Source organism: Castor canadensis, chromosome 12 (genome assembly GCF_047511655.1).
Source record: "Castor canadensis chromosome 12, mCasCan1.hap1v2, whole genome shotgun sequence".
NCBI lineage: Eukaryota > Metazoa > Chordata > Mammalia > Rodentia > Castoridae > Castor > Castor canadensis.
In genome coordinates this window covers 40,481,047-40,495,000 of record NC_133397.1, presented here as the reverse complement: position 1 = coordinate 40,495,000, position 13,954 = coordinate 40,481,047, and the positions used below count along the sequence as shown (strand labels likewise).

The 13,954-nt window shown below is 50.7% G+C and overlaps 1 protein-coding gene across 2 annotated transcripts in view; it reads right to left on the bottom strand.

The window, feature by feature from the left end:
- Ttc7a (tetratricopeptide repeat domain 7A) overlaps positions 1–13,954 on the bottom strand; it is a 117,489-nt gene that overhangs the window by 49,383 nt on the left and 54,152 nt on the right. For both annotated transcript variants that reach the window (XM_020179287.2, XM_074049632.1), the window contains 4 exons: positions 13,403–13,540; positions 12,671–12,754; positions 7,965–8,069; positions 529–646 (listed from right to left, as the gene is read on the bottom strand). In XM_020179287.2, coding sequence (XP_020034876.2) covers positions 529–646; positions 7,965–8,069; positions 12,671–12,754; positions 13,403–13,540 — 445 coding nt within the window. The remainder of the gene's footprint in view (positions 1–528; positions 647–7,964; positions 8,070–12,670; positions 12,755–13,402; positions 13,541–13,954) is intronic.

Sequence of the window (13,954 nt, the reverse complement as noted above, 5' to 3'; positions counted from 1 at the left end):
CTGGCAGGGCTGTGGACAGAATATCAGGTCTGAGGCAGGAGGAAGTAGAACACATCAGCTAAGCAGAAGTATTTATGAAGCACCTGCTGTATTCTCAGCTGTATGTCATGTACTGAGACATACATGAAAGGGAGGTTTCAAAGACCTCAGAAGAGGCCTCAGTGCTGAGGGTAAAGAAGGGCCTGTGAGAGGCAGAATGAAGGTACCGTGGGACTGATAGGCACTATAGACAGCACAAGACCTAAATGGAGGCAGCAGACTGTGCTTTGCTGCAGCTGGGGCTGGGCCTAGAGGGAAAGACTGGGTCCATGAGATGGGACGTTGGATTGATAGTAGTCTGAGCAAGAGTGGAAATGGAACATGTATGTGCACATGTGAAGATTGTGCACGTATGTGTATCTATCCCAGAGAAGTAGACAGTCTCTGTGCGGGTGGCAAGGAAGGAACAGTGGTGGGACAAGGTGCCTCAGAGGCAGTATGGAAGCCTCACTCATCCTCAAGCAGAGGCCTCCAGCACCTGGCACTCACCGTCGGTGGCCTGCAGGCTGTAGGTGAGACCCAGGGCCAGGTAGCCCTTGGGAAGGAACTCCCCAGCTTCCTCCCCAAGACTGATCACCATCATGGCAAAGTGCTCTGCCTCCTCCAGCTGCAAAGAGGAGAGACAGAGGTCATTGGGCATGCCAGACAACAGTTACTAGTCTGGGACATTGCTCAGTATGTACAGAGAAGAACAGCAATTCCTCACATGTGGACAGCAGGACCAGAAGCCAGGTGGCTTGTCCAGGTTACACAAGTACTAAATGGAAGAACCAGCTGTTTCCTCTACCAGCAAGTGACTCCCTGAACCTGTTCCCCCTCCAAGAGGCCCTGTGCTCAAGGTCACAGGATGCCACCTCTCCCAGGGAGAAGCTCCCCTCGTCTCTAAGATCCAGCTCCCCAAATCTTGTTCCATTCAGAGCATGAACCCATGACAGACCAGTCTGCACAGCTCTTTCTTCAGGTGGCCTCTGTGGCCCTCTACGCTGAGCTTATACTGCTCAGCAGAAGGGAGCCAGGGATGGGGGCTGGGTCTTGGGAACATGTGCTATGCTGGACATAGCCAGCCCTGCAGAGCAGGCAAGCTGCCTGGAGCTCACTCCTCCCCGAGGAGGGAGCCAGGGAGCTCAAACTTTCAGGGGAAAAAGGCCTGGGGCTGTTTTTGTCCTGAGAGCAGGGGGGACTGTTCCAGTTGGAAAAGGACGAACTGACGCAGGTCATGTGCCACATCATCATAGGACACCTCATCACACACTACACAGGACACAAAGAGAGGACACAGAAGGCAGGCCTCACAGACACTCTGGAACACCCACAGCAGTCAGCCTGGCTGAGGTGTCAGAACACATCACAGCTGGGGGCTGCTGCCCTGCCCACTCTCAACCACGTGCCTCTAAAAAACATCCCTTCCCTGGCACTCTACCTGGCCATATGCCTGGCGCAGCAGCTTCTAAAGGGCAGGTCTGCTTCCTCCATCCCTAAGACCTGCACCAGCCCACAGCAAGGGGTTGAACACATCACATCCAAATCCTCCAGCACCACCCAGACACCAAAGCCCCAACCACAGGGTCTCCTCCAGTCAGAGGCTCTCAAAGTCAGTCACCCAGGGGAGCAGATTCACACTCATGCCGGCTTCAGAACCATTCTACTTTGCCTCAGGACAGGTCCATCCAACTCCCCCCAGCGGAACAGGGGCTGCTCTGTGCAGTTTATAGCTATAGCTGAGAGGGTGTACAGGTAGAGTCTCTCTCCTTCGAGTGTGGAACTGAGATTCTGAGACAGAGGTCCTTAGCTATGGGGAGATGAGTTGAGCTGAGCCTCCAATTTGGGAACAGCCATGATGGGCTGTGGTGGGGAGGGAAGGGTGGAGGACTGAATGAGCAGAGAACCCTTTCTATGGAGAAGGAGAAGATAAAACTCATGAGGCTAAATGCTCCATGTTCCTACATGGCCAGCACCATTTTGATTTATTTTATCACTCACAAAGCAGGTTTTCTGCATGTGGAGTCATTGCAAAAATTATAAGGGAAAAATATTATTATTAATCCTATTAAGTTAGACAGTACACAGTACAACAGCACACACTATTAATAGACATAGGTGCTCTAACTAGCTAGCATTTGGGGACAATGCTGTCACAGCAAAAACTAACACTAAATGAAAAAACAGACACATTATAATGCATTCTCCTGCTTCACCTAAGCAAGTGTGGGAGTACTAAAGCCCTGGAGAATTTGGCTTTGCCACCATGGCTCTGAAGTGCTAGAATCCCACCCAACTCCAGAACCAGCTCCTTCCTCACAAGTCAGAGCTTAGTGTAGAGACAAGGCAGCTTGGTAATAAGGACAAAGTGTTAGGTCACACTACCTGGGCTCAAGTCCTGGGGTGCTAATTTCCTAAATGTGTGATCCTGAGCAATTTACTTTCTTCTGCTGTGCCTTAGTTTCCTCTTCTGCAAATCAGGAATAACAAAAGTGCCTCCCTCATAGGGTTGCTTGGGAGGACAGTGTAATAAGACATGGTAAATGCTCTGAGCAGTGCATGACTGTGTCAAGTGTTAGTAGTTATTAGGTGTATTATTATATAAACGCATATAAATTACAACTACTACGTATTTATACATAAACATGCATGTGAGCACACATGATCTCACTGACAAATTAGGAAGTGGCTTCAAAGGCCTTCTGGAATCCAGAGAGGGGCACTACTGCTTGTCTTTTGTTTCTTGGCCTGCCTCTAGTAATAGAAAAATAGTGACTCTGCAGGACAAGCTGGCATCTCTGCAGCCCTGCTCAGTCCACTCTGCTGATTGTTCAAGCCCTGACCTCATCCATGGTCCAGGACACACATACACGTAACCTCCAGACTCGTTTACTGTCACAGACTCACTTCATCCTGTGGGTAATGAGCTCAAGTATTCTCCATCCTATTCTCTATAGCCCATTTCAATTTTTCTTTTAAGTGTTCTGTTCCATAACCCACTCGTGGGTTGTGATCTGAATTGCTGTTAATTTGATGGTTGTGAGCTGTCCAGTGCCTGCACTTCTACCAGCTACTCTCACTATCCTCCTTTTACATGGTACCTCAAATACCCTTTGCAGGCTCCAAATACTTGTCCCGTGGCCGTTAGTGCTTTGACAGAGGCTGCTGCTTCTGTGACCAGCTCAAGTTGCAGCACGGTGCCGTCCTTGCTCCTCGAAATACTTCTAGGTGAGGGGTTTCCGGCATCCCTGTCCACAACCCTCTATAACCCCATGCACTGTCTCTAACACCCTGCTTACCCAGGGCAGCCATGTGACCTGACAGAACAAGTGTTTCACAACTGAAGGTTCTGCGGTATGGGCAACTTATGCGACCCACCTAAGGTTACCTAGCTAGAAGTGGCAGAACTGCATCTCTAGCCCAGGTCTTCTGATTCTAAGGCTTCGGAATTCATGGCTGACCTCTGCAGTTTTTCAGCTTCCTCCTCTCTGACACTTTAGAAAAAGGATGCATTGAACAGTATAACATTTGATGGTTTGGTTTTGCTTTACGTAAGAAAGGAAAAATTCCTTATGACTTCCCAAGTTCCTCTGTCTCTGCAGTTTTCCTAATTTGGTCCATGCACAGCAGGCTGGCTGCTGGCACATGTAGCTAACTGATGCTCAGGGCTGCCTTCCATCTCAAGGGCGGTCTCGTTCACCTGCAATGGGCAAAGAGGTTCCATCCTCCGATTCACCACCCTCTTCCTCTTCTCCTGGGGACAAGAAAAGTCCCTGTCTGACTCTGCAGGACTCTATTTAAAGAGACTTCCACTTTGTCCTTAGTTCTGTCCCATAGGACCCAGAACCCACTGTTCATTGCTCTACAGAAAATCCTTTTTTTAATTCCTGGGAGGAGTAGGCACTTTCTAATTTCTGCAAGGTGGTAACAGGAGAGTTAGTGTTCTTTTTTCCCTACCTCATAAATACTGGATCCATTTTCCTGGCTCTGCCCACTCTTGAATTTTAAAAACGAAGGCAAAACTGTAAAGATACATCCTTTATGAATCCCTTCTATTTTGAAGGGATTATAACAACAACAGCAACCATTTACCAGGTACTTGCAAGGTGCCAACCAGGGATCCTCCTCATCTCTGAGGTTCACAGCAACCCTGTTACACTGGGCATGACTGTTCCCAGAGTACAGATGAGGAAACTGAGGCAGAGAGGGTAAATCAGTCCCTCAAGTCACATAGCTATTGAGTGAACAGGCAGGGACTTGAACCCTAGCCTCTCTCCTCCTAAGCCTGAGCTCTTTCCACCTCCCTCTCTGCCTCCTCAGGGGAAATTTGTGGCCTGTGACAGACGTGTTCCATTTCACATCACCTCTGCTGTCTGTGTGACACACAGTATACATGCACACCCTGTCCTCCAGGCCTCCAACAGCAGTTCCAACTTTTTAAATCAAATGCATTTTAAATAATTGTGTTTGGAGGGATACTAAAAAATATGTAATCTCCCTTTCCTCCTGCTCCAAAAATGGGAATCCTGGCAGGTTGCTGGCCAAGCCAAGGCATGAGAATGCCATACAGGTCTGTCTGGTTTCAGAGCTATTGTCATGTCCCAGATCCCACCCTGGGAAGCCAAAGAGCCTCCAGCTAAGCCCAGAGGGGTGGAAGAGGGTTGTGCTCCCCCCCATCCCAAACCTATTCCAGTTATTGTATCCTGCTGCAAAGCAGCCAGCACATGACTGTGTGGATCCCTCTGCTGGCACAACCTTGTTTTCAGACCCAGACCCAACATGAGGCTTCCCACACTGGCTCTGGGCACAAGGACAGGATGCAGGGACAGCAGGTGCTCTGCCTCAGGAACGTGGCCACCCAGGCTGGTTCTGCCCAGCACAACTCGTTTTTCAAATGTCCCAGTTTCAGCCTCCCTTCCCACAAGCCAGGCCAAATGATACACCCCCAGATTTTTGTCCTGTGTTCATGGGGCTTGGCTGGATGATGGCTGGACTTGCTGGGGGCTGATGCTGAGTCAGAAAAGCTGTGAATGCAAGAGATGGAGGGGGTGTCAGGTGTCTTTCAAGATGTGTACCCTGCATCCTGCATGAACAGCTCCCTGCCTGCTGTCAGACCATCATTCCTGCTACAGCCTGGAGGACACAGAGTGCCAGGCTGTACCTCTCCTGACCTCGCTGGAAAGCAAGTTGCCCTTGGTTACTCTATAGCCTGCTCTTGCCTCTGTGTCAACTAAGAAACCAGAGCTGGCCACAGAGGGCAGGGAGAACCACTGTACCAAATGCAGACCTCTCACCTGGTCCCACTCTGGCCAGTTGGGGCATGTATCTCCTCAAATGAGTTATGAGTAACACCTACTGTGTGCAGGGTTCCCTGTGGGAAGAGGAAGTTGAAGTGAAAGGGTAAGTGATGAAGATCCCCCATTCAGCTGAGAACACAAGGTCAAGAGGCAGAATTCATTGGGAAGAGAATGTATTCATCGCCCACCAACACCACCCACAGAGTTCTGGGCAGGGACTCGGAGGAGGAGATAGTCTTGCCTTCAGGAAGCACAAAGGATCAGAGGCTCACACCTTAGTGCAATCCAAAGAAGGTATAAATAGGATTAAGGAGGTTCAGGGGGAGCCTCCAAACCACCAGGGAAGCTGCTGGCAGCCCACCTCCACACACCTGCGGGGCCTCCCTACCCTGCACCTGATTTAAACTCCAGCTCCAACCGCCCCAACACTCAACCTGCTCTCTGCTAAGGTTAAACAGCTCACCCTTCTCCCAATTCCGATGATAAGTCTGCATGTTTAAGCTTCCTTTTGGCCTTTTCTATTTATGTTGTCATTGATTACTTTGCTCCTAACTCATCTGATTTCAATTTGGACTGATTTGATCCTAATTTTATTACCATGTAATCTGAATGCACATAATTACTGTAATTATGCTGCGGAGGGAAACAGCTCCTCCATGGTGGGAAGACCTAAATTTAGGGCTTCCTGGCAAGGGCGCCGTTGGCTGGATGGACCCACAGCTCCTCGGAGCTGGCAGGCTAAGGGAGCACAGATGCCCTCCCCCAACCCCACCCTCAGGGGCATGGCTATTTTGGGCTTTCATTTCAGAGATGAGCTTCAGGCCTTTCTCAGAAGCCCTGGAACAAGCAAGGGTCTGAGCTGGAGGTCAGGGAGCCTACCCTTCCGCACCATCCAGCTTCGGCCATCCTCCGCCACATGAACTCAACCTGGGGCTCTGGGCTCTGCTTATACCCGAATGCCACCCACATCCAAAGGCTTGCTCATCAGGGCACCTGCCCTCTAGGGCAAGACACCAACAGCCTTTCCCAGGGAACAAGAGGGTTCCCTGATAATCACTGGACTGAGTGGAGAAAGCAAGCTGTGGTGGAAAAGCCTGCCACTGACCAGCCTGGGTTCTCCCTACCCAAGTCCACATCCTCCATGAAGCCTCTCTGACCCATCCAGCCTTCTTCAGACTTTGTCATTTATGTCACACCTAAGCAAGAGACTGATTATTTCCATTACACAGATGAGGAAACTGAGGTACAGCAAGGTTACTTGCCTTACTGCCCAGTACGTAGGCAGCAAAACTCTTAACCACTTCATTAGTCTGCCCCTCCCAAAAACCTAGCGCCTAGTATGGTGTAGCCTTATATAATTCTCACAGGCCACAGTGGGCGTAGGGCCAGTACTTAAAACATAGGGGATCTGAGCATCAGAAAGGTAAAGGGGAAGGTGCTGGCCTTGACCTCCTGCCTTGTGCTTAGGAGTCCATCTTCCCTGCAGCTAAGAGAGAATGAGGCACAGGGATGGCAGTGGGAGGTGGGAAGTGGTGCAGTTTCCTATACTGGGGAAAAGCATTAGACTATGAAATTTGCAAGGAACTTATCGCTTCCCTTCCCAGGTCCAGTGATTTGTCTGCTAGCTGCCCAAGCAGAGAAGAGTGGCAGAAATTATCAAGGTTGCTAATTATGAAGCACCTCTAGATATACCTAGAGGCTGGACCCTGCTATCTTAGAACAAGCCTCATGCACTATGTTTATGATAAGGGTATGATAAGGGGTGGGCTGGGGAGTATCAGGCCTACAGGAAGTCAGGCATAGCTATCTCTAGGTGAAACACCTACTTTGGGAAACCCTGGGCCCAGTGTGCAGAGGAAGAACTGGGGCTACCTAGCCTGCAGGAGAGGAAAAATGGGACAGAAGCTGACCAGTGGGAGGGATGAGGCACTTGCTCCATGTCACTCAGGACCTAAGAAAGCCAAGATTTTTTCTGGAAATGAAACTGGATATCCCTGCAGAGACACCCCTAGGGGTCCAAGAGCCCCCTAAGGGCTTACAGCAGCCAAGCAGACCCAGCCTGGGGCTCTAGACTCCTGACCTTGCACTTTCACTGCTCCAAACTGCTGATCCCTTGGGGGAGTATTCAGGAGCCTGCAGTACAGGCCACCAGCTAGGGCGAGAGCCTGCCTTAAGCTACAGCTTCCTACCAGTTTAACTGCTTCAGCAGAGAGTGGTGAGCAGGAGTGGAGTCAGGGCACAGCCTGGGGGCTACAGCCAAGACCAACAAGTGGGCTGCAAAGAGGCCACCTTCCCTGTGCCACGAGCTAGGGCTGGCTCTGATCCCTCACACCTGTGGTCCCTTTCTATTGGCTGTGAGGTCATCTGAAGCCTCTAAAACGATGGGTGGATTCAGCCAACTCCGAAGATCTTGCCCACCACTCCCTAGGTTGGGCATTTGACTCTCTGGAGACCATATTTCAAGGTTTAACCACAAACCAGACTCAGGCCTGAGTGAGGCCCTCAGACTGAGGCTTTCAGGGTCTCAGCAGCCTGTCTCCCACCCCTAACCTCGGCTGGCACCTCTATCTCCAGCCCACCTATCACTGCCCTCCCCTGGAGGCTGCCAGGATCCCGGACCCTCCTGTCCCACCCCAACAGTTCACTTACCCAGTGAAGGGACCCGATGCAGACCTTGGCGGCCATCAGGGGGACAGTGGGGTCCAAGGGCCGCAGCTTCCTGCACTCCCGCAGCAGTGACACAGCATAGGCTGACTGCAGAAGCAAGAGCAGGATATGCCATCATTGGCTGCCCCGGGTCTCCACAGACTGTGGTACCTCGTGCCCTCAGGAGGGAGTTCCCCAAATAACCAGTCCTTGTTCTGTACTCCTTTCCTGTCAAGAGCCAGAACAAGGGCACAGTGGGAAGAGTTCAGCTGGTGTTCACAAGTAGGCAATACCTCCCTGGGCCTCAGTTTCCTCATCTGGAGAATGGAGGCTTTGACCCTTGCCATTTGGTGATGTGACAACAGCTAACATGACAACAGGTATCAGCTGTCCCAAAGGAATTCAAATGTGTATAGAGATGTTTAAAGGCTCTCTAAAGGGATACTCAGAGACAGAGCCAGTGAGGGGCTTGGCAATATACACGGAAGACAAGCCAAGAACCTCCAGATAGAAATATGGAAATCCCCAAGGGTCCATGGACTCAGCCTGGACTTGCTGAGGAGGCCAAGTGTGGAGAGAAAACCAGGAGGGGAGAGCTTCGGGGCCCAGGCAGAGATGTTACCAATAATAATAAGAATAGCAGCTAATACTTCTCCAGATCTTAGCATGTGCCAGGCAATGTTCTAACTCAATAGTGGGCAAAACAGCTCCAAGGCCAAATCTGGCCCTCAGCCTGTTTTTGTAAATAAAGTTTTAGAGAATTCAGCCAAGCCTATACAGTCTGCTGTGATACCACAGCGGAGTGGAATAGTTGTGATAGATTGCTTGCAAAGTCAAAAATGTTATCTATTACCTGACCCTGAAAAAGTCTGCTGACCCCTATACTAAGGGCTTTATAAATATTAAGTCATTTAACTTTTAACAACATCCCTGTGAGGTAAGCACAGTGACTCTACTTTACAGATGCTTAAGAGAAAAAACAGAGATATTATTAACTTGTTCAAAGCCACACAGCTCTTAAATGGCTGAGCAGAAGTTTGAACAGTCTGGCTGTTTTTGTTTTTGTGGTACTGGGGTTTGAACTCGGAGCCTCGTGTTTGCTAGGCAGGTGGCTCTACCACTTGAGCCACACCCCTAGTCCTGACCCTAACTTCTTAACCACTACCCTATATGGCCTCTGTGGTGATTACCTTGGCCAGAAAGCAAGCCTGATTCACACACACACACAGCCAGAATTTTCTGATTGTGACACCATTCCAGGAAACTCAACAATAACCCTTGCAGCGTGCATACCCCTCTACATATGTGACCTCCAGTAGGCAGGTGAGTGTGTGACTCAGATAATTTCCTTGTTCTGGTCCTACTGTGGGTGGAGCCCTCCACTGTTACTTAGCTCTCTCCCTCCCTGGCAACTTTAGGGGTGCCACCAAGGAGAGGGAGGCTCTGGCAGGGTATGAGTGACTGACAGATGTGCACCTGGGACCTAGCTGGTCTCTGCTCACCCCAGCCAACCTTCCTTCCTAGCTAACCCTTCCTTTCCCCACCAAGGAGGAATTTTCTTAATCTAGTCATTACAGATTTCCTGGGCTCTGGCTCACAGTTATGGTTTGGATATGATTTGAGTGTGTCCCCCAAAGGTTCCGGGCTGGAAGCTTGGTCTTCAGGGTGGTGGTCACTGAGGTGGTGGAACCTTTGAGCCACGCAGGAGGTGGTTAAGTCACTGTGGGCATGCCCTCCAAAGATTCCCGTGTAGAATCCTGGTCAGTTCTTGCAAAAGGTTGTCATTAAAAAAAAGCACAGCTGTCGCCTTCTCTCTGTCTGGCTTCCTGTCTTGCCATATGATTTCTCCCACTTGCACAGACTCCTGCCATGATGACATATGCCATCCACCTTCATACCTTGGTGAGAGTGGCATTCCCAGGACAGAACATCCATCATACAGCATGAGGTCCTCACCAGAGACAACTCAATGCTAGCACCATGTCCCTGAACTCCAAAACTGTGAGCTAAATAAATCTCAGACTCAGATATTTCATTATAGTAACAGAAAACAGACTAATACACTGAGACTCATGAGAACCATTACAGACATCTTCTCCAAAGGCCTGCTCTGGTCCTAGTACTGAGCTAGGGACTGCAGAGTCACTGTGAAAAGGGGGATGAAGCCATAGATTCTTGCTTCTAAAGGAGGCCACAAAAAGAGTGAGGGGCCAGGGCAGGAGGCAAATGCCACCATCCCCTAATGCTCTCTCAGGAAACAGGATAGTAGGAGGCTAAGCACAAAAATGGGCTCCTGCAGATCCAAAGACTACACAGGGGGCTGCAGCAAGGGAGGTGTGCCTGAAAGGCTTGAAGGAGTGTCAGGCCCCACCTTCTCTGGAGACCCCCAAGCCCCTTACCATGCTTTCCCATGCATAGCAGGAGACCTCAGGAATCTTCTCAGTCTCTTCTGGGCTGCTGACTCTTGGCTCCTTGAAATTCAGGATTCTCCAACTCTGACCCTCTACCTTCTACCCATCCCTTCTCACCCCACCCCCAGGCAGACCAAAAAATGCTATTTAAGGAGCCATCTGAGGACTCAGCAGTCAGAGCAGCCAGCTTTTTTTTTTTTTTTTTTTTTGTCATGCTGGTTACCTAGCAACACAGCCAATGCGACTGGTGCATGAAGACTAAGGAGAAGGAACGACCTAAATCATGCCATGGAGCTCATCCACTATTCCTGCAGGCTGAAATGCAAGTATATTTATACTTGCCCAGTCTCACTTTCTGGAAGGTACAGACCTGACTTGTCACCTTTGGCTCTTGGCAAAGGCAAGCTCCAGCCACTCCTCTGCATGCTGCCTGGGAAATTCAGGCAGATGGATTTAGCATGCAAGACTCCCGAGAGAGAGTGAGAAGAGAACGCCTTCAGAACAACCTCTGGCTGCAGGTAGCCCAGTGTGTTCAGTTGATGAAGCTTCACTGAGGAATTCACTGACCACCTCCAACTCCCTGTGCCCACCTTGCTGGACAGTGAAGGAGCCAAGCTAGCAAAGCAGCTCCCAGAGTGTGGGAAGGTACAAGCTGTGTCTGTGTGTCTCTGGGCTTGGCTGTCTCTGTAAAGAAGGGGAAAACCCCTCAGCTCTCAAGTGATCATGACACCTTTTTCTGAGCCTGGGGCCTCTGAAGAGCTCCCTTAGAAATTAAAGCTAACTTTTATGCATGGTGTATTTTTCTGAGGGAGGGTCCAAGCTTTCTGCAGCTACTCCACGGGGTCCATGAACTACAAAAGGGTACAGAACCCTGCCCTGGCCCTGGGCCTTTCCTGGTCCACGCTATTATACGACAGAGGTGTTTCCTGTCTCCTGCAGGCAACAAGAAGCTGCCCTGTGCTTCTGAGCACTGTATGCCCAGCTCCACTTAAACTCCAGCCCCCATCTCATCCCTACCTGCCCCTGCTACCCAGGCCGACTAAGGCTGGTACCTTCAGGACCCTCATCTCTCCAGCCCCCCACCTTCGCTCATCTTGCCTCTTCTGCTTGAAACACTGCTTCCTTCCACTGGCCTGCACTCATCTGCATCCTGCCAGCTCCTAAGATGGTCTCTTCCCCTTGTCTGTATTCCGAATCTTCCTGACCCTTGACAGGACCCTGCTGAGCACAGAGCCAGCAGATCACACTGTGACTTCAAGATGCTCTGGGAGGAGGCTCATCTGATGGGTGAGGGCTGGGAGGACAAATACCCAGCAGAGAGAAGCCAAAGAAGCTTCACATTGACTCAGCTGTGCTCTGTAGCCTCTTCTCATAGACCACAGCACCTGGTTTTCCTCCCCCTTCCTGCCAGGCCCTGGCCTGCCTCGATGCTGAGGCCCAAGGCTGGCTGGCACCCTTCCATTCGTGGAGGAGGCACTGGCACACTGCAAGGGTCCTCCTCAGAGACGGCTGCAGGGCTAGAAATGGAATGTGACACAGATGGGCCAGGGGGCGAGGGATTCCCTCAGCCCCAGGAAAGGGCTCTGGGTATTTATAGCTCTTGGAACCATCTGCAAGCTCATGGCACCTTATTTCCTGCATCCATAATACCCTCAGTCCCAGAACCTGCAGCCCCCAGCTCCGGAAAGGTTTTCCTTTCATGTCACCGCTTAAAATAGAGGCTGACATAGCAGAATTCTGATCTCAGAGAAAATCAGCAGTGCTGGCACAGGGGCCATTAGGATGGACAGCCAATGCCTGCTCTACATGCCTTGATCCAGGCAACCCTGGCCACATTCACCATGAAGTTCTTCCTCCAAATTCCCTTGGGGGTACTGCTGCTCCATTCCACCTTTGCACCTCTCCCTCAGAAGTGAGTTCCCATTCACAGGGAGGCCTGTTCCTAGTGCCTTGGTTGGGGGCCAGAACAGCGATCCCCTCACCTGCAGCCATGCCCACCAGCAGAAGTGCATGATGCCCCCATGTGTGTACCACACTCAGAAGCATCAGGTCACACCTGCACGAGGGCATGCTCGTCACTTGCATGTGGAAATAGGACTCACACAAGGTGTCTGCCCCCCAACTCTCTCCCCTCCTGGAGATTTGAACTGCTGCTAGACTATAGTTCCTAATCACCACTTGCCTCTCCCTGGCATCTGGCTCCAGAGAAGCTTCTGCCCACCACCTCAGAGAGGGACCTGAGGTCCTTTGGGGCCTCCAGAGAATAAGTATGCAACACCTAGCATCCCTGGGCCTTACCTTCCCACAAGCCACCATGGAGAGGGCCACCTGGTACCAAAGATGAAATTCTCCAAACGCAAACTTCATGGCTCGCTCCAGGCACTGGGGAGAGGGAGATGGTCAGCATTTTCCCATCAGGGCTCTTCTCACCCCAGCCATCCCCTTCCAGGTAACCACCGCCCAAGTCACTGCCCCCGGCAAGCTGTGGCAGGCCAACATTTGGTTCTTGTTGGAAACCCAGGGACAACCCAGACCCTGCCATTGGCATTCTCCCATCCAAGTACTAACCAGGCCTGACCCTGCTTAGCTTCCGAGATCAGATAAGATCAGGCACGTTCAGGGTGGTATGGCCGGAGACTGGCACTGCCATTCTATGTGACCCTGCACAACTGTCCTACCCTCTGGTCCTCAGTTCTCAACAACATAACATGTGGATGGTTTCATGGGGCCATGGTGAAATGAAATAAGATTTGTGAAGCTGCTTTCAAAATGTACATATCTAATAAATACAGCTAGCCTCTATTATTGTGCATGGCAGTGTTCTCAGCTTGTTCCATGTGTGAACTCGTTTATTTCTCCCAGCTATCCTGAGGTGGTGTCTCTACCCCATTTCACAGATGAGGAAGCTAAGGTCACACGGCCAGTAAAAGGCAGGGCAGCCTGGCAGGAAAGTGATCAGTGAGTAAGGGACATCTGGTTAGGCACTACCTGATTCTTGGGCTTGGGGTGGGCTAGTATGGCTAGCCATACCTCTGAGAGCATGATGTACTGGCCCCTTCTGCCCAGAGTGATGCTCAGGAGGTCATAGATGGCTGCAGCATTCTGCAGGCTCACTGTCCTGTCCTCCTCCTCCTCAGGCGCCCGGCTCAGCACCACATCCCGAGTTGCCTGTGGATGGAATGTGGTTTGGGAAAGAGTAAGACAGAAGATAAGCAGATGTCTATCCCCACAGGGTCCCATCTTGCTATCACCTTTTTACTGGTGCCCCAGGCCAGGCAAGAGGCCACACTCCTGGAAATAGCCCCATAATGAGGGCCGTCTTCAAAGACAGGAAACCCACCACCCTTAGCCAAAGGTGGTGAGGGAGCATCCTGAGGCTCAAGGTCCTATCATTCATTTTAAGATTCTGTAAAAATTGCAAACCTACAGAAAAGATGCAAGAATAGTGCTACAACCACAAACCCTTCATCTAGATGTGTCAGCTGTTGTCATATAGCACTCTTGCTTCACTCTTCTCTAATACATGATAACAATCACTATTGTCCTTTGTAATTTACTTTCTCTCATTCTGGGATCTGATCT